Below are 13,992 nucleotides of genomic sequence, written 5' to 3'. Positions count from 1 at the left end.
TTAACCCTAATAATGGGAGTTAACAAAGCTGCTCAATTTGGGAGAAATAGTAGAGGTTAATGAGAGAAAAAAAATAAGCTCACAAGTCTGGTAAAGAAATTATAGGACTTCCTTGGTGGCACAGTGGTTAAGAATCCACCTGCCAAGGCAGGGGACATAGGTTTGAGCCCTGGTCTGGGAAGATCTCACATGCCATGCAGCAACTGAGCCCATATGCCACAACTACTGAGCCTGCGAGCTGCAACTACTGAGCCCGGGTGCCGCAACTACTGAAGCCCGCATGCCTAGAGCCCGTGCTCTGCAACAAGAGAAGCCACTGCAATGAGAAGCCCGCGCACTGCAACGAAGAGTAGCCCCCGCGCACAGCAATGAAGACCCAACACAGCCAAAAATAAATAAATTAATAATGATAATAAAAAAGAAATTATAAAAATGTGCAAACAAGTCCTTGTGAGGCAGCCAGGTCTGGAGGTACTGTGACTCTTTACAAATGAGGAAACTAAGGATCAGAGAGCCAGAACTCGAATTCAAGTCACCGACTCCCAGGTCAGTGCTCAGTCCTCCCTTACACTGGGCCCTGTACATGACACTTCCCACACATCACTCTGTGGGTCCTGGCGACATCAGGTACCCTGGTTAGACAGCTTACAGTCCAGAACCCTCAGATTTTGAAGGCACGTCTCAAACATGCCTGTTACATGGCCAGAGAACATCTATGCTAGACATAGATGCTGTAATGAGTTGGTCCTCAGGGCTGGTGAAGGTAGAAGCTTTATAGAAGCAACAACTATGATTTAAAAATAAAATACATGGTTATATTGGGCTTCTCATGCCTCTCATCTCCCTATGTGACATGGGGACAAATGGACAAGTTTATAATCTAGCCTCCTCTTGTGGCCGAGAACAACAGTTTTGAGAGAAGAGTTGAGAGACTGGATTCTGATTTTACTTCTTCCCCTAACAGGTGACTTTGGACCCTTAACGCTGTAGGGTCTCAGTTTTCTCATCTAAAAAGTGGGTCTAATTTAGCATTTATGCTATCTTCCTTATAGGATCAAATAAGACAATGGATGGGAGTACTGCTGTGGAAAGTACGGCGTGATGAATAAATGTAAGACAAGGGATAAGGCACTTACTGGGTGCTAGAGCCTGTGTTCTCTGTGATTCATAGTATCTCACTTGATGCTCATGACCACCTTAGACACAGGACTGATTAGCTTCATTTTGAGGCAAGAGCTGAAACTTAGAGGGGTAAAGCAACCCATCTAGGACCAGTAGAACCTGCGCCAAGGAATGGCTGACTCCAGAGCCTGGATCACCCAGACCACTGCCTCCAAGCGGTGACGGTGTTAACTCCGTCTCCTAGGTGAGGCATGTACTGAAGGATGCCATCATCAGCTTTCAGGACACCCTGCACTGGTGGAAATCTGTCTCTTGTTTAGATGCTCCAACTGAAAAATGACTTGCATCATCAGTCTTTTATCAAGCGCCTTCTCCTTTCTACACCAGCAAGTCAGCAGATACTTTCCTTCTACTTCCACTGTGTATGAAGACATATTAAGACAGCTTGGATAAGGAGATTATGATTTGTAATTAAATATTAACCTTTCTGACAGTATTAAAATTAAACCACTCGGAATTCTTCATCCCTAATCAGGTGGTTCCTGCCCGTAACTGCATCTTCCCTAAGAGTCTTGCTAGTTTATGGCCCTCTCCAGAGTGCTAATTGTTTCAATCGCTGCCAACCTGATGAATTGTCTTAAAAATGCTATTTCGGTTGGAGCATATTAGCATGCCATGCGCTGCTTCTTGCCTGCCTGCCTGCCTGTTGAGTGGGTCTGCTCTAGCTTTGGTTGAGACAGCTCACAGACAGCTACTGGCAGAGTCAGTAGAAGGGGGCTATGAATGCGGCTCAGAAGGACACAGCCTGAGCTACCTTGTTTCTGTGGCTGCCAGGCCCTCAGGGAGGTGGTGAAGGGGGAGCTAGGCAAAAGCAGGATAGGAGGTGGCCAGGACTCGGTTGCTGGCAGTTTGGCTGGCGGAGGCCTGGGCAATTCCTCATCACCTCAGCTGGGGAGGCTTTCCACAGAAAGTAGGCAAGGGCATCCAGGGTCGTGGGCAACCTGCGATGCCTCCACACTGGGAAGGCCAGTAGGAAGAAGAATGCGTGGCTTTAAGTTGAAATGTTTCTGCAATCTCCAAGGACTGCTCTGACATTTCTCTCTGTGTGAAAGTATTTCCTGTCAGTCTAGAAAGTCAAACTGAGCAGGCCTTGGAAAGCCAGAGTCTGAACAAGGGGATGGGCACAGCCCTGTCCTATGGAGAATCCAGGCCTCTGGGTCATGGGAAAAAGGGGACTGTGACCACCTCATAGCTTAGGGCATTAAGAAATCATGTTTAAAAGCTCATGTAGAATGGAGAAAAGCAAATCCTCTTATTTCTACTTTTCTCCTACAGGTCTGAGACTCCCTCTAGCATGGCCTTGATGGCACTGGACAGTAGTGATAGGTTTCTAAAGCTGTCTCCCCCTCAAGACTGAGCTCCTCAGGGCAGGGGAGTGTCTTAATGAATGCTGTATTATCAGGATCTAGTACAATACCCGGCACAGAGTAGATGCTTAGAAGTGTTGTATAAATGAATCTCACTGGGTTCTTCTAAGTGCCTCAAGAGCCAGGCAGGGCAAGGATTATTCATCCTATTTCACAGATGAAGAAATTGAGGCACAAAGAGGTTGAATAACCTGCCCAAATTCCTGGAGCAATTGGTGGCCAAGTTGGGGCCACAGCTGAGGCCTGCTTCCTGGGCCAGGGCCCATCTTTTTGATTGGCTATTGCCAGATTCAGGGAGCCTAGGATTTTTTGGGCTAGCAGGAGTGGTGAGCTCTCCATGGCCTGCGGATCGGGCGTAGATCCCAGCCCTTACCTTTTTGGCATCTTTGTGCATATATTTGGCTGTCTGCTTGGCCAGTTCTGTTTTTCCTAGTAAGAAGGAAAAGAGAAGTGTTGGGTTAGGACCAGATGACTATCTCCTGTGATAAAAGAATATTAGAAATGCATGGATGCTGGAAATAATGTATGTTATGGCTGGGAATGTTAAGGCTCAGAGAGGGTGAGTGACTCTCTCAAAGTCACCAAGGGAATTAATGGTAAAGCTGGGACCAGAATCAAAGTCTGCATTGCATCTTGATTTTTCTGTGGATGGGGATTGAAGCCTTTTCTCTACAGCAGCATCCTAAGAGTGAGAGGTTGACTCTTACAATCCAGAGCCACCCTGTCCTTTGAAGCCCAGCATAAACCTTGCCTCTCCTAGGAGCACCCTGACTTCCTGGCTCACTGCACTGTATCTCTCTGGACACCCACGGTCTTGCCATCCAGCCAGGCCCTGGAGCCACAGGCCAAACAGAGGCTGGGAGAGGATAAAAAGCACCTCTCCTTGGCTTCACAGCCTTGCTTTGTAACATAAAGAAGGAATGATAATACCGAAGTGGTGGCTCTGAAGGGCCATTTGGCATGACGGTCAAGCCTTTGGAAGTCACTATCTGGTATGGGTCAAGTTCTATAGTATCATGTGAGGTGATGGTAACCCTTTGGGACCCTACATCTGAGGGAGCACCCATGAAGATGCTGAGAGGGGAAGAGGAGGCAACAGATGCATGAAATTCCCCATCAAGACAATGGGAGAGAAAAAAAAAAAAAAGACAACGGGAGGTGGTGGTGGTGTGGTGGTGGCAGTGGGAAGTATCTGTGAGGGCAGAGAGTGAGGGGGTGAGAATGCCTCAGATAATCCAGCCCAAATGGCTATAAAAATCCCCAACCCATTTCACTGCAACCAATTTTGCTATGCACTTAGCACTGTGCTGGCCATCAGGGGCTTTCTTTAGCTTCCTAGAGGGTTATGTCCCAGGCTACACTAGATAAGGCTGGTGCACTGGGCAGTGGAGGTGGTTCAATTCCTAAGGGGCAGCCTCTGGGGTTGCAGAGTGGCTGGACCAGGACTCACAGGACCCCAAGGGCCTGGCCTTCCAGGTGGAGTAGGCCCTGCACCACAGCTTCCAGAGGAAGGGGCATAATTCCAGCTGTTCCTAATGTGACAGATGATCCTCTTGCTGGCTCTGTAATTTGCAGGCAGTTGTTTTGGGAGCTAGATTTGAACGAGAGGTGGGTCATGTGACTCTGGCCCATAGCAGCTGGGGCTCCCCCAGCTCTCCTTCCCCACAGGCTGATCTACTCCCAGTTACCTATTCCAGATGATCCCAGGAAGAGGAAGACCAGAGGGTGTTCTTCGTCGTACCAGCCATTCTCCTTCCTCCGGATCGCTATGGCCAAACACATAAGAAGGGAGGACAGGGAGGGAGGCAGATAAATCAATGACACAAAAGGCAGGATAATTATCACTAAGTATACAATATGTTTTACTGCTCTGCGCCCACTCAAAGTCCTCACTACCATTAGTGCTGCCTAATCTGATTAGCTGGCAAGGCCCCTAGAGACACCTAATCAGGTTAGCATGGATTTGGAAAGCTGCCCAGAGCAGATTTCGGATAAAGTTTTCCAGGATGAGCACTCAGCGTTGCCAAGGAAACTGAAAGGCGGGTGGATGGTGAATGGAGGTGAAGGGGGTGGGGGGCTGGTGAAGGAGAATTCGAGAGGAACTTTAGCTCTCCACTGGTAACCCATCTACTCACCACTGGTGGGAGTCTGAGCCTGCCGCTATGCAAATGGGAGAGGCAGAAGCCCATGGCAGGCCCTTGGGGATCTGGGGTGTGAGCTCTGAACTCTTTCCCATTTGGGGGAACTAAGGTCTCGTCTGCTGTTAGGAAATACAGTCAAATGAACTTTCTGGAAGCCAGTGAAGGGTAGTGTGGAGCTCAGGGCACAGAAGGGTGAGCCACTTGGTTAGCACCTCCACCAACATGGCCTCCACTGGGCAGAGGTGGGGAAAGGGGAATAAACATGTACTAGGTTCCCCGGGGCTCAGCTCTGCTAGAGTGAGTGCTGACCTCTCCTCTTCAAGGGTTCTATGTGCAAGATGAGGAAATTAAATGCCCAACCATAGAGTGAGAGAGTCAGGCTCAGAAGCATCACTCAAGTATAAGAGTAGGAACAGAATGAGGCAGAACCATCAGAAGAATCATTTATTAAACATGCTATCTGCTAGGCCCAATGGAAAAATCGCCAACATTTTATTACTCAAGACCCATACCCTGAGTGGAAAATATTATTTTCAACTCCATCATACTGAACAGGAAACTGAAACAAGAGATAAAGAGATCTGCCCAAGTCACACAACTAGTAGATTACCAGCTGACTGGTGGAGATGGTAGAGTTGCATCTCTAAACCTGTCTTCTTTTTTTGTCACATATGGCTACTTACAAAAGCTAGTATCAATTTGGGTTGCGTTAAACGGAAACATGGCCGTCAGAAGAAGGAAGGGGAGAGACCATTGTGCAATGTCAAGGTCATCCTGCAGATGGAACAGCATATATGGTCTGGTCCCCAGAGTGTTGAGGGGAGATGAGCAAAAGGATATATGTCAGAGGACAAGGCTTGGAAACCAAGTCAATGGAGGAAGAGTTGACAGTCTTAGGGAAGCATCATCCTTTCTTGAGGTGCAAAGATCCTAAATGCTATACTGTGTGGTATAATCTGTGTGGTTGGGTTTCAAAGAAGCGGCTGGAGAGATCAGGGAAGGCTTTTCGAAGAAGTGGGACTGATGACAGATCACAGAGACTGGGTGGGATCTGGAGGGGGCAAAAGCGGCAGCATGACAGAGGTGGAGAGACAGGAATGAACATGAGTACTTGTGGGTGGGATCAGATCAAAGAGGTCTCAAATTCCTGTCTTAGGAGTTCAGGTCCACACTGTGGGCTTTCTCACCTCAATCTCTAATGCTTCTACCTAAGATACTTTCTACTTCTGGCCTCAGCAGAAACAGAAACTGTGCAACCTCATGGACACCAGACTAGCCACTCTGCCTGCCCGGGAGATACTCGCTGAGACTCCTGAGAGGGGCCTGAGAAAACACTCAGTCTAACCTCTCCCTTGGGCTAGGTCTCAGATCATCTCTAAACTGACTGGCTTGGTCCTCTGGAAGGCCTGGCCATGATGGGAATCCATAGGCCTCATAGGTATCTGAAGGCTGGGGATGAAGATGGAGAAGTCCCAGCCTGGTGAGAGGGAACCCTCAGTGTCCTGACAGAAACAAGACCCCGTGGGTGGGGGTATTTGGGGAGGTGGAGATACTGTAAAATGGCAAAGGCTAGACTTCTGTGAACATTATGTGTGGATGTGTGTTGAGGCCAGGGTGAGAGAAGGGGTCATATGAAAGGAGTCACACTCTTCCAAAAGTTGGCTAAGTTGAGAATCTAGGTTGGAAAGAAGCTGAGCAAAAACTGGATTCAGGCTTCATGGGGGTTTTTGGGGAGGCAAAAGTATCCAGGCATCACTCAGACAGGTGGCCTGGGGGACCAGGGTTCCCCAGGTGTCATGAACCTGAGGTTCTGATCTTGACTTCTCTTTCAGGAAGCTTCCCAGCCCACCAAGAGCTGCATGCCTCTGGGCTATGCAGTTCAAAAACACCATGGAGAATGCGGAATTGGATTACGCCAGGGGCCATCTTTTCCCCCTTCTTTTCTAATAATGCACCTGGGAGAGAGCTCTTTATAATGTCAAGCAGACTCCACTGCACAGCTGTCCCTGGTCAATTCTGCCAGACCCAGGGCATGAGTCTGGGGTGGGCTTAATCTGGGCTCCCCGTGAAACAGGCAAAATGCCAACCATTAAACAATTACAACTCTGGATATTTCTAATAATATCTGAAGAGAAAAATGGCCAAGCAGATGGCGTCCGACAGAATGAAAAATGGAAGCAGCTAGGAAAGACTGGGGAAGGCGGGCCCTGGGGTGTGTGGTTGGCAGGGTGGCTGAGGACCAAGGCTGGGCGCCTTAGGGTTCTGTCAGGCTGGGGCAGAGGCTGGGACAGACAGAGACCTGGATAGGCCCATTTGGGATGTGGCCACAGGTATTGGTGCTCTCACTGTGGACAAGCAAATGCAGCAACTTCCTCTGCTAGCACTTCAGAGTCTGTAAAGAACTTCTGTAGACATAACTTCATTTGAGGCTGGTTATGAACCCATGAGGCTGGCAAGGCAGGTAACTTGATTCCCATTTTACAGATGAAGAAATATATATAAAGAAGTTAGGTGACCTGCTCAAGGTTACACAGGTAAATAAATGAACCTGGGCTTTAACCCTGGCTCTGGCTAGCTCTTGAGCATGAACTGGTGCTTCAGGAGTTTAGAGAAAGGAGTCGGCTCTCCCCTACCACAACATCTCCTCATTCCCTCACCTCACCTGGAAAGCCACCCCGCTGCAGTCTTCCAGTCTGGCTGGCTCAGCCATTCCATACATGGTCTCAGGGGCCCCTGCTCCTGACCATATCCTGACCCCTGCTCTCTGGGCTTGAGATGGTGTCAGGTCCCCTGAGCAGGCAGCTCAGCCCCTTCTCTGGCCAGTCCCATCTCTGAAAGCTCCAACAGGCTTGGCAGCCTCTCCACATGCTGAGCCAGCTCCAGGGCCTCCTTGCTGGGTTCTTCCCCTTACCAGAACGTCTTCTCCTGACCATGTCAACCACTACCAGACCATCCTAAGTCTCACCTGCAACAACTCTTTCCTGTTTACTCCACCACATCACATCTGCTCCATTAACTCCTATGTTCATCTATGGGGCAGTATGGTGGAGAGGGCAGGAGTTACAGGACCTAGTTTGGAGTCCTGGCTCTGCCACTTATTAGTTGATTGACTTTGAGTAAAACACTTACTGATTTAGAGGCTTGGTTTCTTCATCTATAAAATGGGAAGAGCCATACATGCTCAGTCAGCCCCACATGAAGATTAAAATGAGTTAATGGCTATAGTATTTTATAAGTTTCAAAGAATGGAATAATAATAAAAATAATGGTGGTCATAGCAGCAGTAGTGGCAGCTGCCATTAGCTTTCCTATTTTACAGATCTCTCTTTCATCCTTACAATAATTCAGAAAAGTAGACATTACCTCCATTTTACAGAAGAAGAGACTGAGGCTCAAAGAGGGGCAGTGGAACAGGTTTCATCTGTCTGTGCCCTCGTATCAGGGGGAGGTGTGCCCCAATCTGTGTATTCCGTGGGTGCATGTGCTAGACATTCTATTTCCCGAGGGACTCTTGCCCATCACTGGTTTAATGTGTGCTGACTAAATGAATTAATTCTTGGTTTTTCTGGAATCACAAGTGGAAAAGAACAGACACTTCAACTCCTATTTTACAGAGAATAGTGAGGCCTGGACCCAAGAGTCTCTTATGGCTTCAACTGGTTACTACTACTATTACCCTTGGGCGAATAAGGTTTCCACTCTCTTCTTAACCTCTCTCCAGGGAGCCTTATCCATTTGTTCAGCAAAAAAGCTCTGTGTTGAGTGCTGGGGCACCTACAAAGAAGCCTAAAACAAGGTTTGTGCCTTTTGGTTGAACGCTGCTATGAAAATTGTGGGTTCCAAGTGGGATGGGAGCACTGGGAGAAGTGTGGGAAGAGCCATTTGTGCCTGAAGTATGAGGGGGAGATGGCCAGGCAGTCTGGGTATGAAGGGACATCCCAGGAGGAAAGCCCTGGTGTGTGCAAAACCAAAGTGAGACAAAAGTACTGCCTCCTCCTCCCATGCCAGGCCTTTGCCTCCATCTAGCTCAAGGTTCCAAGAGAGTCTGGGCAGGCTCATCTTTCCTGATAAGTTCTGGTGATGCAGTGGGAGAGATTTTTTTAACCTAACTGGAACATGTTTGTTCCACGCTTGTGCCACCTCCTAGGGAAACCTGTCCTTCAGAGGGACTCCATGGCTGAGTCATCTAAATGTCTATTAGCAATTTCCTATCTAAGCTTATAGGTTCGAGGAGCACAGCTCAAGAAGTGTCTGCTGACTGAGTGGATACTGGTGCCTTGGGTTTGGTGGATGATGAGAGAGAGTTTTCTTAGTCTGTAAGGATTAGTCTTTCTGAAGACAAACTATTGCTACTAAGGGGTTACGTATTAAAATTGCAAAAAACAGCTTTTGTTGAGCCCACCTGTTATATGTGCCTGTGTGCATGCTGTGAGGTAAGGGATCCCTGAAGGGAAGACTGACACCCTTCCAGAAAGAGGCTGAGATCAGAATCTGTGCTGAGGAGAGGCAGAACGTCAAGAAGGTCTCAGACTTTGTTCATTTGAGTTCACTTGAGTTCAACCTTTTACACACCTGTGTACCAACCCTGGGGAAACAGACCTGAATGAGAGGTAGTTCCTGACCTTGGGAGGGAGAAAGACATACAAACTGATGCCATGTGCTAAGTTCAGTTTAAAAAGATGTCCACAGGAAGCCCAGAGAAAGGGCCCTGCACCCAGGTGGAGGGCTAAGGAAGGCTTCCTGGAGGAGGCCTGGGTGTTGAGGGTCCCGGCAGGTGAGTGGAAGGGCAGGGCAGGGCAGTCCAGACAATAAGAACAGCAGGCGCACAGGAGGGACACCTGGAGTGGTGAGGTGGGGAAGTGGAACTGTAAGAAGTTTTCTAAATCAGTCACTGCCTCTCTACAACTCAGGGATGACCTGGATGTATTTCTCAGATTAGAAACAGGACTCCAAGGGAGGGTCCAGAAAGGTGCAGTGCTTAGGAAGATTACATTTTTGGATTAGTCAAAGAGGGACGTGGAGCACAAGACAGGATGGTGCGCCTACTGTGTGCACATGGCTGATGTTGAGATTCTGAATTCAGACCAGACCTTGGAAGAGCAGTCAAGGTGGTAGAGCTTCCCGGGGGAGTTCATGGGCTGGAGTCAACTGGGACCAGATGCAATGGGTTCTGGGGACAGGCCCCTGGTCAGAGGGAGCGACAGGGTGTGCAGGATGACCTGTGCCCAGAAAAAGCTTCTTGGAGCAGGTCTGGGGAAAAGGGGTCAAAGGCTGAGTAGTACGGGTGTTGTAATTAACTATTTTGCTACAGTCACATTCCTAGTATGCTTGTGAACAACTAGAAAGCAGGCTTACAGCTTCTCTTCTTTCCTCAGAGCACATCACAGAGATGGACAAAGGGCCATACCAAAATAATTAATTTGACAAACTTCACTAAGCATCTACTTTGAGCAGAGCGCTGTGCCAGGAACTGGGAAAACAAAAATGATTCAGTCATGGTCTCTGCCCTCAGGAGTCTACAGTCTATTGCTCCTGAACTGAGTTAGGCTAAGTAAAAACCAGCCCGAGTGTGGGAGACGGGCAGGGCTGGGGTGGGGAAGGGGCCAGAAGAAAGGGAATTACAAGCAGAGAGAGCAGCATCAACAAATGCAGGCAGGAGATCAACACAGCACATGCAGGGCAGCAGAAGCAGCCGTTTTGTGCAGTGCCAAGTGGGGACGGGTGGGGGCAACCGAGGAGTGGGAGCAGCAGGGGTGGGCCTTATATGCCAGGCTAGGGCAGCCACTCAAAGATCTTAAACAGGTTTTTTTTTTTCCCCTACACTTTACAAAGCTGACTCTAGCTGGGGAGAAGTGATTATAGGGAAAGAAAAGGAGGCAGAGACACCAGTGAGGAGGCCACTTGGTTCACATGGGAGATACTGAGGTCCTGAGCTGGGGCAGTGGTATCAGGAACAGAGGGGAGAAGAACACAGAGTTACAATGATAGAACTTGATGGGCTGTGAGGGGTGAGGGGGAGGGAAGGACCAAGGAAACACCTAAGTTTCAATTTAGGAGACCAGGGAACGGTAGTGCCTTTACTGAGATAGGAACACGGGAGGCGGGTGGGTTGGAGAAGGGGGCGGAGTCTAGCTCTGAATGGGCTGAATAGACAACTGCTTGCGTTTCTGAGGATGGTGGGGCACAGAGGCTCTGAGCTCCCAGGAGGTCTGCCCAATAGAACAGGCATCCTCCCCTTCCCCATGATCAAGAACGGCTCTGCATTCTGGATGGAGAGCCTCACTTTCAATGTCAGTGCTCTGGCTTGTGGTCTGTAGGTTGGCCCTGCTTTGGCTCCAGTGACCCCAGAAGACCAGAGAGGCCATGGGGGCCTGGGCTGTGGGGCTGGTGCTTTATCTCCTCCATTTGTAAGGCGGTAACTGTGCGCCAGCCTTGCTAGAAGCCCTGCAGCTGGGGATCACACTGATAAATTCACTGTATTACTTTGCACAAATCAATATCCCAGCACTTACCAGGGGTTGATGTGACCGAAATTGGTTTCAGTCAATTCGTGAGGGTAATAAATGGCCATTTATCAAATCAATTCATTCTGCGGCACTTCTCTGCCTGCGCATCCTCGTGGTATCCCTGGGGTGCCAGGCTCCACCCAGCCAGCCCCCAGCACACATCTGACACTAGCCTAGAGGACCCAGGGAGGTCTGGCCTACCCTCTAGATCCGCCTCCCTCTCCTGCACCTACTTCAGTCTTGAGGTCCTGAGCCACTGGCTGCTGCTTACCTGCCACAAATTCCAACCCAAAGAGTGCCTCATGCTTCACCTGAGTTGGTAGCCGAACACAATCTATTATCAGTGTGATCCCTGGCTGCAGGGCCTCTAGCAAGGTGGGTGCACAGTTACTGCCTTACAAATGGAAGAAAACATACCAACCCCGCAGCCCAGGCCATCCACGGCCTCTGTATCTTTTCCAGCATCACTGGAGCCATAGCAGGGTCAACCTACATACCACAGGACAAAGATCTGTCTCCAGATCTGAGGCAGTTCGGGTGACAGAATGGAGCTTTGGGTAGAAGGAAGCACTCGGGGCAGACATTCTGACAGCTCCTAGGAGGTGGGGAATGGAATCATCTACTCCTGCTCTGGGCCAAGGGCAGGGACAGACAAGGTGGTGTAGGACCAGAGGAAGAGGCCAGTCTGGGGCTGGGACTAGGGATAAGTCCTGGGTTGAAGGAAATAACTGTGGGCCTGACCTACAGAGCACAGTACCCAACCCTAGGTGGTAAACATCTTGAGGAAGGGGACTAGATTTTATTGAGTGCTATCTGGTACATACTGGAAGGAGCATGTGCTTTACAGTCCGACAGTCCTGGATTTGGTTCCCCGGTACAGAGATGAGGAAACTGACGCTCAAAGAAGCTGAATGACCAGCCTGAGTTGCACAGCTGGTAAGTGGCCCACCTACGATTTGAGCCCTGGTTGATCCTCTCTCTCCCCCCAACTACTTCTGGGAGCTTCATAGCTTATGGGCTTGAGAAGCTAGTGAGTAGCAGAAGGTAAGAGGAGCAGGCAACCTGCTGGGAAAGGGCCGTGTAAGAAGTTGGGGGAAAATATCACGATGGCAGCTGCAGTTCTGGCCCAAGTGGACATGAGACTCCAGCAGCATATGCTTTCTCAGATCTCTACTAGGTCATCTGTCTCTCCCATGGGCTCCTCCTCCTTCTCTTCTTCAACTCAAGAGCTCCCAGGTCTCCTTTCCCTCTACCTCAGACACAAAGTGGGGTGTTGCCACCTCCAAGGTGGTGGCTGAGGGTGGCTGTCTGTATCCAGACCCAAAAGGGCAGCCTGGTGTAGTCTGGGCCTGAGTAGCAGGAACTTGTGTATTCATAAAAGCTTTGCCTGGCTTCTGTGTGTGCCTGCAGGCAGTCTTCTGACCTCTAGCTGGTGAGGCAGCTCTGGTCTATGGGCTCCTCTTTTTTTTTTTTTTAATTAATTAATTAATTTTGGTTGTACTGGGTCCTCTTAGTTGCGGCAGGTGGGCTCCTTAGTTGCAGCTCGCCAGCTCCTTTGTTGCAGCATGTGGACTCCTTAGTTGTGGCAGGTGTGCTCCTTAGTTGCAGCTCCAGGGCTCCTTAGTTGCAGCTTGCTGGCTCCTTAGTTGTGGCAAGTGCGCTCCTTAGTTGTGGCATGTGAATTCTTAGTTGCAGCATGCATGTGGGCTCTAGTTCCCTGACCAGGGATTGAACCCGGGCCCCCTGCATTGGGAGTGCGGAGTCTTACCCACTGCGCCACCAGGGAAGTCCCTATGGGCTCCTCTTATTCACTGATGGTCAGGCCCCTGATGAGGGGCTAACGATCCTACTGGTGTGTGAGGCACCTGGTGAATACTTGCAAAAATGAAGTTGATGACAGATATAAAGAGAAATTAACAGTCCCACTGGTGTGTGAGGATGATGGAGATTGGGCTGGGCTTGGTGTGTCACAGGGGTGACTGCTTTCATTGTTCAATGACTCCTCTAATAGGTTTCCTAGGGCTGACAAGGCCACTCCAGAATGTTCCGGAAGGGCACCACAATTTCAGACTCATATCTCCTTTTACCGGCGAGCAGAATCTGGTGCTGGCGTTGGCAGTCGCTGGGCTGCATCTGGTGGGACTAGATGCAGCACTAGATGCAACATGTGAGTGGGACTGACCACGACATCATAGCGAAGAGGTTTTTAATTTTCTTTTTTTTTTTTGGCCAAGCCACGTGGCACGCGGGATCCCAGTCCCCGACCGGGGACTGAACCTGCACCCTCTGCAGTGGAAGCGCAGAGTCCTAACCACTGGACCTCCAGGGAAGTCCCGGAGAGAGGTTTTTAAACTTGAGCTGAGCATCAGATTGCCTGCAGGGCCTGTTAAAACACAGATGTCTGGGGAATTCCCTGGGGGCCCAGTGGTTAGGACTCTGTGCTTTCACTGCCGAGGGCCCAGGTTCAATCCCTGGTCGGAGAACTAAGATCCCATAAGGTGCATGGCGTGGCCAAATAAATAAATAACCCCAAAAAACAAAACCCACAGATTTCTGGGGCCCCCTGCCAGAACTTCTTATTCCATAGGTCTGGGCTGAGGCCTCAGATCTACATTTCTAACAAGTTCCCAGAGGATGCTGGTGCTGCTGGTCCAGAGACCACTTTGAGAACCACTGCCCTGAGGGATACCCCTTGTCTAAGCCAGGCATAGGGTTCCACTGACCTTACCTCACCTGTCTCGGAGTCATGCACCTGAGAAGAGGAACAATAGTGAGGCCACCATCCTGAGCAGAATC

At 49.6% G+C, this 13,992-nt stretch overlaps 1 protein-coding gene across 1 annotated transcript in view; it reads right to left on the bottom strand.

Moving 5' to 3' along the window:
- CLPB (ClpB family mitochondrial disaggregase) overlaps positions 1 to 13,992 on the bottom strand; it is a 146,394-nt gene that overhangs the window by 11,882 nt on the left and 120,520 nt on the right. Inside the window, exons 8-9 of the mRNA XM_061202895.1 lie at positions 4,238 to 4,315; positions 2,923 to 2,978 (exon numbers count right to left, since the gene is read on the bottom strand). Coding sequence (XP_061058878.1) covers positions 2,923 to 2,978; positions 4,238 to 4,315 — 134 coding nt within the window. The remainder of the gene's footprint in view (positions 1 to 2,922; positions 2,979 to 4,237; positions 4,316 to 13,992) is intronic.

The sequence above is a fragment of the Eubalaena glacialis genome, chromosome 10 (genome assembly GCF_028564815.1).
Source record: "Eubalaena glacialis isolate mEubGla1 chromosome 10, mEubGla1.1.hap2.+ XY, whole genome shotgun sequence".
NCBI lineage: Eukaryota > Metazoa > Chordata > Mammalia > Artiodactyla > Balaenidae > Eubalaena > Eubalaena glacialis.
The sequence above is the reverse complement of the archived record's forward strand: the minus strand, read 5'-3'. Positions and strand labels throughout refer to the sequence as shown.